General features: G+C 36.2%; 1 protein-coding gene across 1 annotated transcript in view; it reads left to right on the forward strand.

The window, feature by feature from the left end:
* The window catches only part of STT3B (STT3 oligosaccharyltransferase complex catalytic subunit B), a gene marked incomplete at its 5' end in the record, with an annotated part of 49,506 nt that overhangs the window by 24,013 nt on the left and 10,440 nt on the right, over nt 1–15,053 (forward strand). Inside the window, 6 exon segments of the mRNA XM_084282894.1 lie at nt 2,385–2,484; nt 6,548–6,646; nt 8,321–8,467; nt 11,005–11,053; nt 12,581–12,735; nt 14,439–14,650. Of these exon segments, the coding sequence (XP_084139020.1) occupies nt 2,385–2,484; nt 6,548–6,646; nt 8,321–8,467; nt 11,005–11,053; nt 12,581–12,735; nt 14,439–14,650 (762 nt within the window).

The following is a 15,053-nucleotide window of genomic DNA, read 5'->3' on the forward strand; positions in this document are numbered from 1 at the left end:
TTTATGGACAAAGTTATATTTATATAAATTTGAAAGCTATTTCCCTGGGTATAATTAAGCTGTAAAGTAAAGATTATCACCAAAATACTGAATTGATTCAGTGTCACATTGAATGATCATAAAGTCTCTTTTTCATTCTCGATCTATGAAAATAGAGATTATTGTAGAGATGTTCCTAAGGGCTAACAAAGGGGAAAAAAAAACAGTAGTAAAACTGGGGAGATAAAGCAAAATATTTTTTTTCTATCCTTATCTTCTGAAATGTTAGACTCAAAGAATTTTTTTGTACAAATAAGTCAAAGGTCACTTCTCCTCTAACTGATATTTCGTGTATGTGTGTGGCTATATGATAAATTAGCTTCAAAGTATTACATCAAAATTAAAATAAATCAGCTTCCAATGGTGAGACAGTCAGGATAGTTGTATGGTGTTAAGGAGGAGGTCTCAAATGCTGCTTTTCCACAGCCAGGTGAATAGGCTTGCATGACAAAGGAACTTGCAAATTATTTTGCATGCCTTAATTTAAAATACAGGACTAATTCAGAGTTTGTCTGGATGCTGCCTAAATTTCCTTTAGCTTTAACATTCATTGGGTTTCCTGAGAGATTTTGGCTGTTAAAACAGCAAGAAATAGCCCTATATGTGTCACCAAAGAGCATAGCTATCTCCTGTTAAGAGTACATTTATTTCCTCCCCTGTTTCTTTCCTCCCTCTCCTTCTTTCTGCTGAGTCAGTAAATAAGCAGCCACTTCTTCATACGTAACATAGCTGTTTATGTTGCATTACAGCAAAGAGGTCCTGTAGGTTTGGTACAGAACTGTGTAATACAAGGTCAGGCAAATAAGGTTTTGAATTGTTACGTTGACAGACCACAGGCTTTTATATCACGCCTATTGGCAAGATCCTCTAAAAATGTTGTTCAGAAATATGCAGATAATATGCACTTCTTTGTTCTTACAATTTTACTGCTAAAAAAATCACAGAATAGCAGGCTCTCCTCATCTTAGTCTGGTCTCAGTCTATCTCAATAATTAGAGAATAGGTGTTAATTAGAGATGCAAGTTTCTAGTCTATACAAACTGTCTGCTACCTGCAGCATTTCGAACCTTTACCTAAACATGACAACATCCTAATTACACATTTGTTCTCATTCTGTTGTCTTGCCTGTCTTTGTATAATGTTTTCTCTCGGTAAATTAAATTGCCTATGTAGCCCATGCTAGTTCATGCCACTAATTTGGGAAAAGAATAATGATAGTCTGAAATGACTTTCTAGAAAATTAACAAGTTTTGGACTTGCTTCCAATTATTTTAATATATGAATCAGTTGCCCCCAGTTTTGAAATGCTGGGTTTTGTGCTATTAGCATCAGAAAACAGCGTCTCTGCCATGGCCTTATTTTAGATTTTGTTCTGTAGAACATAGTCATTTGGGTTTCTTTCTGGATTCTAGGGCTTTAAAAATATCTATGTGAATCTAAGCCTTAAAGTACAATTAAAGTAGAAACCACATTAGCTGCTGCATTCTAAAAATGAAGATCTAGGATAGGCGTGGTACGGATGGGAGAAGTCTAGACTGAATTTTGACAAGAGAACATGTGTTAAAACGTAGACTTCCTAGTCAACATTAGCCCTTCTAAATGTATTAGAAATGTGGTAACACATGGTAATGGTAGCTCATTAAATCTTTATCTAAACCAACAGTGAAGGACATAATGATAGCACTGTAGTGTTTAAGTTGTAAATACCTCTTAGCAGCACTTCTCAAGTAATGCTGTTAGTACAGGCTCACAGCCTCCACGATGATGTTGTGCATCATGCCACGGTGCTCGGCACTGTTCCCTGTGTATCTCCCTCCTTCCTTTTGTTTCTTTCCTCACTCTGCAACCTCCATTTGCTGCTCTGCTCCAGGAATTCTGCCATCAACAGTGTATACCTTGCTCCCTTTCTTCTCTCTGGCTGGAGATGCTCTGCCTGTCCCTGCCAAAAAGCACAATGCATCATGCTAAAGCTGTATGTCAAAGGAAAACTTCGAATCCTAGATGGGAGTCCTACTGTTGCCTTTTGCAGCGTCCTTCGCCACAGGGAAAAGCCCCCATCATCACATTCTTGTCTGCCAGCCTGACTAGATTTGCTTGGGAGGAAGAGTGGAGCTGTAAGAAAACCTTGAAAATCCACCAGTTCATTTCATAAGTCTTTGCTACTTTAACTTTACCACTTTTGAGGATTTTTTCTTTTTGGATAGTAACTGTTGAGAAAAATCCTGCTGGTATTGCTTTTACTGGGGTTTGTGTTTTCTTGTCAGACCCTTGTAAATATCCAGCACTGGCTATCTGAAGAACTTGCAGATATTTTTAGATCTGATTTCCTATTCCATTTCTCGCAGGTCTCTGCATGGGGTGGCTATGTTTTCATCATCAACCTTATTCCACTGCATGTGTTTGTCCTCTTGTTGATGCAGAGATACAGCAGGAGGGTCTACATTGGTAAGTTGTGTTCTTTGAACAATCATTGTCAAATGCTGAATCATGAGATATGAAATTATAATGATGTCTTCTGTATTTGGTGGGAATGAGGCAATTGCATATCAGATTGCATTTTATTAATTGGATTACTGATTGTAGTCAGTCACTGTCTACACCAGTGGGAATAGGAAGTTAAAACATATCATTCACATTTCCAAAATTTTAGATATGTTGCTGGTAATTCATTTTCTGCTTCATAGTGCACTAAAAAAAGGAAATAATTGGATGGTTAGGTATTTATAGAATCCTTTTAGTATGTTTAATGTATATATATTGTGTGTGTCTGTTATAAAGAATAATGTTTCATCTTTGTCTTTTCCTAGTGCATTAAACAATTAGTTCTTAAAAGTTTTGTAGCAGTCATTACGTAAATGTTACAGTGTGTTGTGACATATATAGGAAAAGACATGGGGAATTTTAAGCAGCCATGTATGTTTTACATAACTTGGACTAAAAAGCAGCCTAAAAGTCTGTCTACTCCACGTGAGACCTTAAGATTTTATTGGGTTAATGGGTCAACCTTGCTTCCAATTTCAGGAATGTTTGGATAGTGATCTCGGGAGAATAAATTTTAATTGATTTACCTGATATTTAAATACTCTGTCAACAGTTTACAGAGACTACTGGTTAGATCAGTTGGTGTCATAGTGTGGGTGTGTGAATTAAATAATTAATAATCAATTCATGTATTCTTAGATTTATTTATAAGTTAGATAGAACACTTTTGACTCCCTGATGTGAAACATTTACAAAAGATCGTTTGAGAACATCTCAAACATTGAGACGTTTGAGAATATATAAATTGAAGTGTAATATCAAAAGATATTTCATATTTAAATATATTTTTGTTAACCCATTTTAATACTATTTTTATATTTATTTTCATGCCTTTTTTTTTAGAGCCTGCTAGGGAAATTACTGTATTTACATTATGTATTTTAACCAATATACTCCATAATATTTACTGAAGTTCAGTTTTAGGTGTGTTTTTTTTTTTTTAAACCACAATATAAGGATTTGTTTCTTGCTTCTTAGTTATTTATTTATATAATTCAGAATCTGAAATTATTTTTTACAAGGGAAAAAAAAAAAAAACGTTTACCCACCTTTAATTTTTAATGTTACTGTTAGTTAACTTCATTAACTCCTTCTTCATAACTTCAGGGAAGAGTAATTTATCTTGTTTTGCTTTTAAAATTATTTTATTGAATATGTTCATTTTCCAATTTCTGTGAGTTAGGCAAGAGAAAATGAAATCTAGTAATTACAAAATCCAGAAATGATGCGGTAATCAGAAACAATAAAGCATAAGTGTTCTCACTTTTCCAGCTTTCAGTCTTTGATCTCATTGGGCGGGGGGGGGGGGGGGGGGGGGGGGAAGAAATAGTACTGCCAGTTCATATGAACTAAAGATTTTGTCACATCTTTGTTTTGCAAATAACTACAGTGTTTTGAGGTGTTATTGTCCTTCAGCTGAGGGAGATGCACTTAGGAGAGTAGTTGGAATGAAAATGTGATTGCTGCTTTGCTGTTTCATTGCAATTCCTGGCTTATTCTAAACTTCCCTGGGAAGCCTTACACACAGATGTCTGTAGAAGTTGCATCGGTGTGTGTGTTCTAGGTTTGTTTACCAGGATGTTTTTATAAACCAGGTAGGAATGTGCAAGCACTTCTGGGAAGAAATGGAAATGTGCTTCACTCCCAAACTGTTCAGACAGTTTCAGATTCAGATGGGTTTACAAAAGCTCATTGCAGTAGGGAAAGCAAAGATATTTTGCAAAGACAATGAGGAATTGCTGGTGTGCGTGCAAAAAACTACCAGAGTGCAGCTAATAGGTTACTTCTGGCAACCTATTGACAGCGGACAGTAGCTACTAAAATCTACATCCATTTTACGAAAATAACCTCTTTATTCGGATGCAGGGTTCGTTGATACTATCTTCCATTATTGTATGTATAGTCTTGTTTGTGCGCTTTAGACTTGGCAATTTTCACTTCAATCTGAATGTATTGTTTTCCTGTACAATTCTTAAGTTCTGTATACTTCTAAAAATATAATAATAATAATTAAAAAAAAGATCTTTGAGAATTTAAAACTTAATTCCATTAATTCTTTGTCCTGTGTGTTGTATTTTACCGTTTAAATAGTGAGCAGGCATATATTTTTTATCAACTGCTTATGTGTTCTAAAATTTTAGATGATTAGTATTTATTTCTGGTGGTTATAATCCATTAATTGAAAACGTGTGATCAAATCCTTGATCATACTCGGGAGAAGTTTTCAGTAGGTTTTTCTCGTGTTTGTGCAGTATGTAGGAACTAAAATTGTGAAATGAGTTTATCCACAGAAGGTCAGATTTTTTTTTAGTTCTCGATCTCATCAAAGTTATGATCATGAGTGGATTGCAGGACTGAGAATAAAGTTTTGGTTTTTACGTTCTGCTGTTTGCATAGTCTTTGCAAAGGAACATGGAAAGATTGTGATGATGTATCTATCACCTTCGTGTACTAACTTCCTTGAAAAATGGTATCAGACTACCTGTTCATTTGATGCCAGGCAAGCGTATGTGATAGCTGCTTGAAAGAAGTGGGAAGAAAGAGATTAAAAAAAAACCTGGGCATATGAAGTATGCCAATTGTAGGACTGGGTTTAAAAATGATTCTTTACAATGGTCTAACAAATGTGAAGCCTGGTGATTTATGCCAATCATTAGAATTCCACAGGATGGCAGTGTTGCAACAGTTTTATGATACAATAAATGATTTATGTTGAAGTGAATTCTTCAAAAATTGAGTTTCCTGCAGCAAAAATGTGTTTCAGTGACATAAAGAGGGAATAGATGAGTAGGTAGGCCAGGCAGCAAAATACAGACGCTTGAAAGCACACACCAGAAAAGATGGCTGGAAGTGGTTGGAAGCGTCACGACAGGGATTTTTTTGTGATGTTTGCAAAGCATATGGTACGCTGGGAGCATAATACACAGGTGCAACAGAAACAGTACCATGGGTATATGATCTGATTCCCAAATCTGTTCTCGTGGAGCTTAGTAAAGGATTGTATGGGTTCAAGGATCTCCTCAAAGGACTGAGGCCATAGCAAAGCCTGTGGTTTGTGAATTGAAGGAGTTTAAAAAAAAAAAAAAAATCTGGGAGGTTCATTGTTTGTGATTGTTACTGAGGGAAGAAAGCCTCATTTGGTTTTTAAGTTGGCTGGTTGCTTCAAAATGCAAGCAGATTTGTGGCTGTTCACAGTTGGTGTTTCTTCTATTCCCATCTCTCTCTCCCTGGAATATTTAGGACCAAAATCCTGTCAGGAGAAAGTACATGAATATCACTTCATACATAATAATGATTCACATTATTAATACAGTTGTGTTCTTGGCCTCCACTTTCTGGGGGGTTATGAGTCTGTATGGTTCATACACATCTATTAATACAGATGCTCAGTATTCATTTTTAATTGTGTTGCTTTCCAATTTCTTGCCATGCCTCTGTTCTTGCATTTAAAAAAGAACAAACATACATTTTGCTTTTTTTTAAGTAAGTGCACTTTTAAATGTTTTACCTCTTTGAGGTCTGGTCCCTTTAATTTCTCCTCATACAGAATCTGCTCTTTTTACTTATCTGGGATCTCTTCTGCCACCCATATTCTGCAACAACAAGAGAAACAAATGAGAAGAGAGAACTATTTCTAAGCTAGAGTGTCTTAGGTAGATGGTTCATTTTCCTATGAGGAAAAAAAAAAGTATAATTAGGAACAACAGTACTTTACTACTTCCTTTAAAATTGAATGCAATTTTATTTTAACGTTATTCTAATCACAGAAGGTGAAACAAGTTATTAGGATGGGCAAAATATTTTAAACAATACAGTTTTGTTTCATTGTCATTGATGACTGAAGGTGGGGAATGGACTCTGCTATGGAATCTGTGTTTGAAATGGAATCTGGTTTTGAAATGTGCGTACTCATTAGTTTTACTTCTCACCTTTCTCTTTTGCCCTCTCCTCCCCTCTTTTTTTCTAGCATATAGCACTTTCTACATTGTGGGGTTAATATTATCGATGCAGATACCTTTTGTGGGGTTTCAGCCCATTAGAACAAGTGAACACATGGCAGCTGCAGGTAAGAAAACTGAGTTTCTGCTTCCAAACAGCATGTTCAACACAAGAAAACCTCAAACCCTTGCAGATCTCGTTCCTTGTGTTAGAAAGAACCTTGTACTAACAAAACAAATTGTTAAAGAAAAAGTACTGTTCAGTATCTGTAGGGAAGTTTTCTTTCCAATCAACACATTATCCTTCTATGCATGAGCTAATGGAGGTAAAATGCCTCCATAACCGTGGATCACTTACACATTCTGACAAGCAGTTACTTTACACATTGATAATCTCTACTGTTTTGCAATATAATGTTGCCGTCGAGCATTGTAAAATTGAAACATGGTTATTGGTAAACACGGTTTTTATTGAGCAATTTGTTTTTAGAGTTGATAATTTTGTCAAAGTGGGTTAGATACAAATGACATGCTATATATAGGAGGCTGATTTTAAATAACTGATTTTATTCTTTTTTGATTTTTTTAAAGTAAGTTTATTCTCAGTAGCTGTTAAACATTCAGACATCTTGATTTCTTTACAACAGCAGTCTTTGCTAAGGCTGCTAGGCCTATGTTTATTTGGAGCATACACTGTTTTTTGTGATGTAACTTAACTTGTTAGACTCCTCTTTTTTAATTACGTATTGTCGCTTAAGAAAATGCATTTGGGACAGCAATTTTAATATAACTAAAGTTCACCAGAAAAAAAAATACTTCAAAAATATTTTTAATACGTTTGAGAGATTCTTTTATCATTCTGAGTATAAGGGATGGTGTAAAGGTTATCAAGCCATAGTTTGCATCCTAAGAATTTTACAGTTATTTAGTGGACAGTTTGTGCTGTTCTCTAGAACTTTGAAACTAGTGAATTTCAACATCATGCATCACAGTTTTATTCGCAAATTGAAGAAATACAATACACTTGAGTTCTTGAGGTTTTTTTTCTTTCTGCCAGCTACCAGTGATTTTTCAGTTTAGAGTGGATGAATCATTGGATTGATCTGATTATACACATTGAAACGAATAACAACAGAAAATGGTATTTAAGTTCTAGTTTAATATTAAACTTGGAAATGCCTTTTTGAGCGTATGGAATACTTACCTAGTGAATTCTGGTGTTTCAACGCTAGCTTTGTATAATTCTGTTGTCTGTATTCATTAGATGCTTGTGTTTGTTTTTTTTTTTTTCTTTATTAAATCCCACTGTTTAGTTCAGCAGCTTAATTTCCACGTACATGTATTTCTATATTAGTCTTGGCTTTGTGTTGTCTGGGCTCTTTTCTTGCCACTCATTACTTAAGCTAGCCAAGAGCCGTATCTTATTTTTTCAAGATGTCTACGTACGTTAAACTGTGCTTTTGAGAAAATAAATGCAATCTAGTTTTCAGGTGATTCTCTCCCTTAACGCAGTTTATTTGGGAGCAAAGAGACAGTTGATGTTGGAGCTCTTGATATATAATAAGCAAAGAATGTTTTGGAGAGTAGTTACTTTCTTGCAGTGACTCAGACTATCATCCCTATGAAGTATTAAAGTCTATTTGTCAGAAAGTGATTTTATACTGGCTTTCAGATGTAAGGTTATGTATTAAATGATTTTTTTTTTTTTTTTTTGTAATTCAAACATAGCTGAAGTATGCCAGTTGCTTTAATGATTGTTGCTTCTTTTGAGGATTTAAACAAAAACTTTTGTCTGTCTTCAGGTGTTTTTGCATTGCTGCAGGCCTATGCGTTTCTGCAGTATTTGAGAGACAGATTAACAAAGCAAGAATTTCAGACATTGTTCTTCTTGGGTGTCTCCCTGGCCGCTGGTATTGTATTCCTGAGCGTCATCTACTTGACATACACAGGTAAATAAACATGAAAACAGTTTCTCTTAGGAGCAGGTAACTCAGGTGACCAGTTTGGTTTAGTCTAAGTAGATGTTGGCAACCCCACAGCAAACCAATGACCATGTTGCTTTGTTTCTGTTTTTCTTTTCACACAAAAAGTCAGATTGGTATGAGGAACATAACAATAGCAAAAGCATATTATGAAGATAAGTGTAGTTAATCTATTCTAAATAGCATTGATAGGTCAAGATGAGGTAGGTTCAAGTATTTCAGAAAGTAACCACATTTCTTTATGACTGCAATTAATGTATGTCTGTGAGTTCTCCTTTTGTGGTTCAGTTTCTGGTCTTCAAGGTAGTTCTACCCAGCCTCACAAAAACAAGTTTGCTTTTGCTTGGTTGCAGTCCTCAGATGCCTAACGGCCATATTCTGATTCTATGACATACATCCTTGGTCATCCAGCACAATACTTCCTTCCTGATCTATTTTCATAGATAAATATGTCAGCCATGCCAAAATTGAATTCTGATGGGTGTAAATTGTGTGATCTTAACATTACACCTCATATACTATTCTGTCAGAATATTATTTAAAAAAAAATTCTGAGATTTAACTTGTTTTTATTTTAACTGAATTATTTCTTGTAATTCAGTTTAGCAGTGGATGTATAGATTCAGTGTAGATTTTTCTGGTATCAGTCGCTTAACATTTTGGACTATTGCAGTTTTATTTTTGTTATTTATGGTATCGTTATTCCAAAAGAATATTTAACATCTATATTTGTCTGAAAGTCTTCTAAAACTTGATGGTTTGTAATTTGCTTTTCAGTATGTATGAGCAGGTCCTACTAATATTTCGTGAAATTTTTCAGACTGCCATATTAAGACAAAATTTGGCTCCTAATTTCGATACATAGAAAAATATGTCCTCTGTTGCATTTCTTAGGAAGTGTTAATGTCAATTTCTGAAATTCACTGATAGTATCACTGCTTCACCAGACAGAACAAACCTGGTTCCCTCAGTTTTTCCTGGTGTACTGTGTGATCTAGACCCCTGGCCATCTCACAGCACTCAGCTCCATTTCTATTTTCTTAATAATCCTCCAGCAGCAGGGTACAGCTCCTGGAAGAAGGAGGTTAAAGTTCTGGATGGAAGTTCTGCCTGCCATAAGGCTTGTCAGTTATTCTCAATTTAGCACAATTCACTGTTTTGGCCTCTGCAATATTTTTATGTTTTACTAGCCAGCCACCAATGGGACACCAAGCTGCCCAGTGCTATTTTGAGCTTGTCAGTACCGTCAATTTTCAACACATTGAATTGCTGTTTGCCCAGCCCATTCTTCTTCAGCTTACAGATGAGAAATTAGGAAAATGTCTTAAAAGCATTTAATGATGTAATTCAGGATGCTGTGCTTCACAGACTTTCTAGGGACTCAGGTTACTGGCCTGGAGTTCCCCGGATACTCCTTACCTTTCCTAGAGGTGTAGCATTAGGCACTTCCAGGCAACAAGGGCCTTAGCACCCTGATCAAGGTCATGGGTAGTTACCACATCAGCCAATTCTTTCAGCACTCTCAAGAGAATCCCATCTGGTCTTGTGTTTTGGATACATCCAGAGATGACCATAACCAGCTAGTTCACATCTGCTAGCATAGCCTCCTTACTTGTGCATGCAACTGGTTGGGAGTAAGCTTTGTGTCTGAAGCCTGAAAGGAAAAATACATCATAGAGCATTAAACACAACATTTAAATGTCTAAACTAGGTATTAAAAAAAAGTCAAATGATACCATTTGTAAATATCAAAGTGAAGACTTACTGCATCATGCACAAAGGCTTAGATAATACGTACAAGGATTCAACTTTTTCTTGTTTCAGCTTGTCTATATCTGTATGTAGAGAGAGCTGAAACAGTTGCAAGGCAAGTAGAAATTAAAGAAGAATCTTATGTATAACTTCAGGTTTTATCTGTCGTCTTATCATGATGATATTTATATATTTCTTTCATCTTGTGATATTAAAATATCTTACAGCTTTGTTTTGTTTTTGTGTTTGTTTGTGTTTTTTTTTTAAAGTAAAGCTTATCAGCTTGTCAAGTAGTATTCCACGCCACCTGTAGATACATCAGAAGAAAAACAATATGAAACAAGTGTTTAGTTGTGTATTAGTGTTTTGGCCATAGGTCATTCCCAGTTCTCTGCTTAGTAATTTGAGAAGAATACTTTCTTAGCAGTTGTTTCCTTCTTACAGTTCTTTTAGAGTATGAGTTGCTATCTGTCATTCTCTGACAAATATTTTAATTATTTTGCATCACTTTGACTCCTGGAGGTGTGTATGTCTGATAGCTAGTATGTCTGATAACTAGTACAGTGTGATCTTACAAAACTAAGTTCATGGTTGGTAGACTTCATCAGCTACCTGATGCAGTAGGTCTCATATACTACAAACTCAACGAAATTTCTTTTGGTATTTAGTTTTGTGCTATAATTTAAATGTGTAAAATACATATATGCACTTAAATATCTAAGCAGCAAAATTTTTCCCCTCCTCTTTTTCAGGTTATATTGCTCCTTGGAGTGGCAGATTTTATTCTTTGTGGGACACCGGGTAAGTAGGGATAAAGGATATAAGCATGAGCTATCAATAGAATTCTACTGAAAACTAATGTTTTTTTTTGCTCTCCTCATTCTCAAATCGATATAGTATTTAAGTCAAGGAGAATATGTGGGATTTTGATCAGTTATCTAAAGAGAGCATGTGTAGTAACTGTTCCGTGATCTTTGCAACCATTTTACCTTCATCACTAATTTGTTTGCTAAATTTCTTGCTTCTTTGGAAGTCTTTGAGTATCTTAATCATATGTTTGTCTATACAAAACAGCAGTGCTTTTCAGCATAGAATAACCAAAAGTTGTATCAACACTTGAGGACACGCTTAAAAATTACTAAGAGCCTTAAACTTCTGCTGTTTTCATTGCACAACATTGCACGAAGTCACAAAGATGTTACACATGATCTTGCATGTTGCCTGTTTATTATTTTCATAAATCTGTTTTGTGTATACAGATGTCTACTCTGAACAATTTTGGTTTATTTGTGTATGGTTTTGTGAATAACTCTTCTGCTTTAGTTAACATTTAAAAATCCAGCGTTCAGTTCGTTAGCCAGACACTTAATGTAGAATATTTATCTGCAAAATACTTTGTTTTATTCAAGTGTTTAAGATGAATTTTAATTGGTAGATTTTTAAAAACAGGGATAGGAGAACTTCAGACTTTTCTAGTTCTTTTTTTCCCTCAGGCTCCTTAGCCCAGCTCATACAGGATTCTTTACCAACCCTGTAATAAATGTAGTAGAATAGGTGTCAGTAAGGAAGCCTCAAATTTATTTGAAAACCACATAGATGTTCCCTGCCTATAGAGGAAATGGCCTGCACTTACATATGGTGTGTATGTGTGTGTATGTGTATATAAATACATATATGTATACACACACAAAGATTAAACTTTTGAGGGCTTGTCTACATTAGAAAGTCAATATTGTGTTTAAAACACATCAGTGCAGTTCTGAATGAGGCCTAGGTCTCAGTGAAGAAGGACATTTGTTTGATACCTCACTGTTTGGCCATACAACACCCCAGATGAGGCCTGTGTGCATAGCTGTCTTTTAATATAGTTTTGTCCTTGTCTGCACTCAGTGTCCAGCATGCTGTTTAGTTGACCTGTAATTCCAAGTGTAGGCAAGGCCTGACTGACAGCATCTGAGAGAACGTGGGGGCGTCACTAACTGGCCTGGGATTTAATCCTTCAACTTGACATACTAGGCAAATGAAGGTGTTTTGTGCAGAGGAGAGTACTTGAAATACAATATTGAAATCCTAGGAAATTTTCTGGTGTGGATAACTGGCCCTACAAAATATAATGATGGTTTCCATAGCTGTATGTTTTCATTCTGGTGAATAAGACATGGGAACGTTTTTTGATATAAAAGTTTCATCAGGTTTCTGCTAAATAGAGCATTTAACCTTTTACATTGAAATGCTTCCTTTGAAATGAATTTCAGAACTCCTAATGTTTACAGGTGTTAATAACTTTCTCTCTTCAAAATAATTTGAACTGAATTTTTTTTAAAAAAGGTATGCGAAAATTCACATCCCGATCATTGCCTCTGTGTCTGAGCATCAGCCTACAACATGGGTTTCCTTCTTTTTTGATCTGCATATTCTCGTGTGTACTTTCCCAGCAGGGCTGTGGTTCTGTATCAAAAACATCAATGATGAAAGAGTCTTTGGTAAGAGCAAATATTTAAAAATCGTTTTGAAAACTCTTGTCTTCGACTTGATTCTATTTTGTTTGTTTGCTCCAAGCTGGTGTATGACATGTTCTAGAAAAGGTTTAAACATGATGTGTTTAAAGGTGAATGTTACAAGTTGCCTGCACCTAGCAGGATTTAAAACCATCCATAAAAAACGCAGTTCATACAGAGATTGGTGGATTGGTGATGGAGCCTTATCAAGAGAGGTGGGATTTGTCACTGTGGCTCTTGGAGGTGCATGTTCTTCCACACGCTGATCTCACAAGCCATGATTGGGGGTACAGTTTCACAGCACAGCCAGGTGAACAGCTCGGTGCAGCAGCAAAGGGGAGATCTTTCCCCACACAGGCTGCAAAGCACCCAATTCGTCCCTAGGTATTCTTCTGGCTCTCATCCCACCACAGAGCATGATTCAAAATGAATTTTCTTTCCAGATTTTCAGCTAGTTTAGTGAGCTAGACCATTTGGTGTGGAGCAAGTGCTAGATAAGGTGCAAGCCTAAGCACAGGAACAGGGTCTCCCTGTGTCAGTGACAACAAATTTATTTGTATGAAGCTTTCCTTTGACAGCAGACTTCTAAGACTATGAGTGAGGCTTCTAAGGATGTGACTTGGAGTTGTAGCCCAAAAGGAGTGAAGATCACACGGTCTTGCACTTCTGTGGCAACAGGAGGCTCTAGTCATATACAGCTGCCTCTTTAGATTACCCCATTGGCAATGGGAACATCGGTGTTAAATCCCGTGATTTTAGAGTATTTTATGCTCTTTTGCTTGCAGTAAAGACCAGTGCTGGGGAACCCCCTTTAGCCTCCTACTGCTGCACCATCTATTTAAGTCAGCTTAAAGAGACCTATAAGTGAGAACGGAGAGCCGTACTACTTCACCACAAAGTGCAAAATATTTATGCAATGTAATCTGATAAACCAATCCCCTTTGATTTCCATGGCAAATCTTTCACAGAAGCTAGTTTGCAAACTAGCAATAACCACTATTTCTTGAACAATAGATATTCCTAATGAATGCATGCAGGTTGTTGTTTGTTTTTTCCTCCTATGAAAAGTGTTGTGAATAATCCTGCTATCCTGAAAATCTTGGGTTTTGTGGTGGTATTCTTTTTAATACTATCCAGGATAACTTGCTTCAGAATAGGCTTCACAGTATCACCTTATGTCTGTATGTTGTTATAATGTAGACAAGCCCCCAATTTGTTCAGGTATCTCTAATTTAAATTAGAATTTGGTACTTATATGAGATTCTAACACTAACTCTTTGGTTTTACAGATTTAATAACTTGTTGGGCCTAGGGCTATTTGGTCTTTCTAACCAAATGAAACTACCTATTATTCCCATACTGTTTTTGGCGTGATATTAAATTTCACTAATAATGTATCTTCTGATGCATTATTAATGAATATGAAAGTGTGGTTGTGTTATGGTTAATAGTTGTCAAGATGAATTTCAGAAAGGGTTTGAGGCTCAAAAGGCATAAGCATTAATTGAACTGTTATCTCCATAAATGAAAAAGCAATGCAATGCAAGATGCATGTTCAAGTCGTTATAGACGCAGATGCTCAGCCCACTTCTAAAAACAGTTGTATGGTGAGCAGCGTGTATGTGTGCAGTCACAGTGATTGTTACTTTCTAAATGTCATCAGTAGGTGTTTCTTTTCCCCTCTGCAGTTGCTCTGTATGCAATCAGTGCCGTTTACTTTGCCGGCGTGATGGTTCGTCTGATGCTCACTTTGACTCCAGTGGTCTGTATGCTGTCTGCAATTGCCTTCTCTAATGTCTTTGAGCGTTATTTGGGTGATGATATGAAGAGGGAAAATCCGCCAATAGAGGACAGCAGCGATGAGGATGACAAAAGGAACCCTGGCAACCTGTACGATAAGGTGAGGGGATATCTAAAATTCCGCTAAAGGTCTGAATTACTAGCAGTGAAATACAGAATAAGCGTTGAGGTTCTCCAGTAAGCTCTAAGTGATGTCCTGAAAGAAAACCAGTGTCAGCATAGAAGTGGTTGCTTGTAGCTTATCAGTGATGAGCCTTTAACAAAAAGGAAGTCTGTAGTGCTGACCCAGCTTGCCAGAGTGATGGCAGACAGCTGATTGCTCTCTTTAACTAGTTTTAGCAGTTCTGCATCACTGAATGTGTGTTTCCTTCTTGTATTTCCTCTAAGGTGAGGTGAAATTAAAGAATAATATATTTTATGGAAAGGTATTTCTGTACCTAAACTTGTGTACTCTCCTGTTCCTGAAGAAAATGGTGTTAGCGATTCTTGCTTTTATTTTAGGC

The sequence above is a fragment of the Netta rufina genome (genome assembly GCF_964035555.1).
Source record: "Netta rufina genome assembly, chromosome: 2".
NCBI classification, from domain to species: domain Eukaryota; kingdom Metazoa; phylum Chordata; class Aves; order Anseriformes; family Anatidae; genus Netta; species Netta rufina.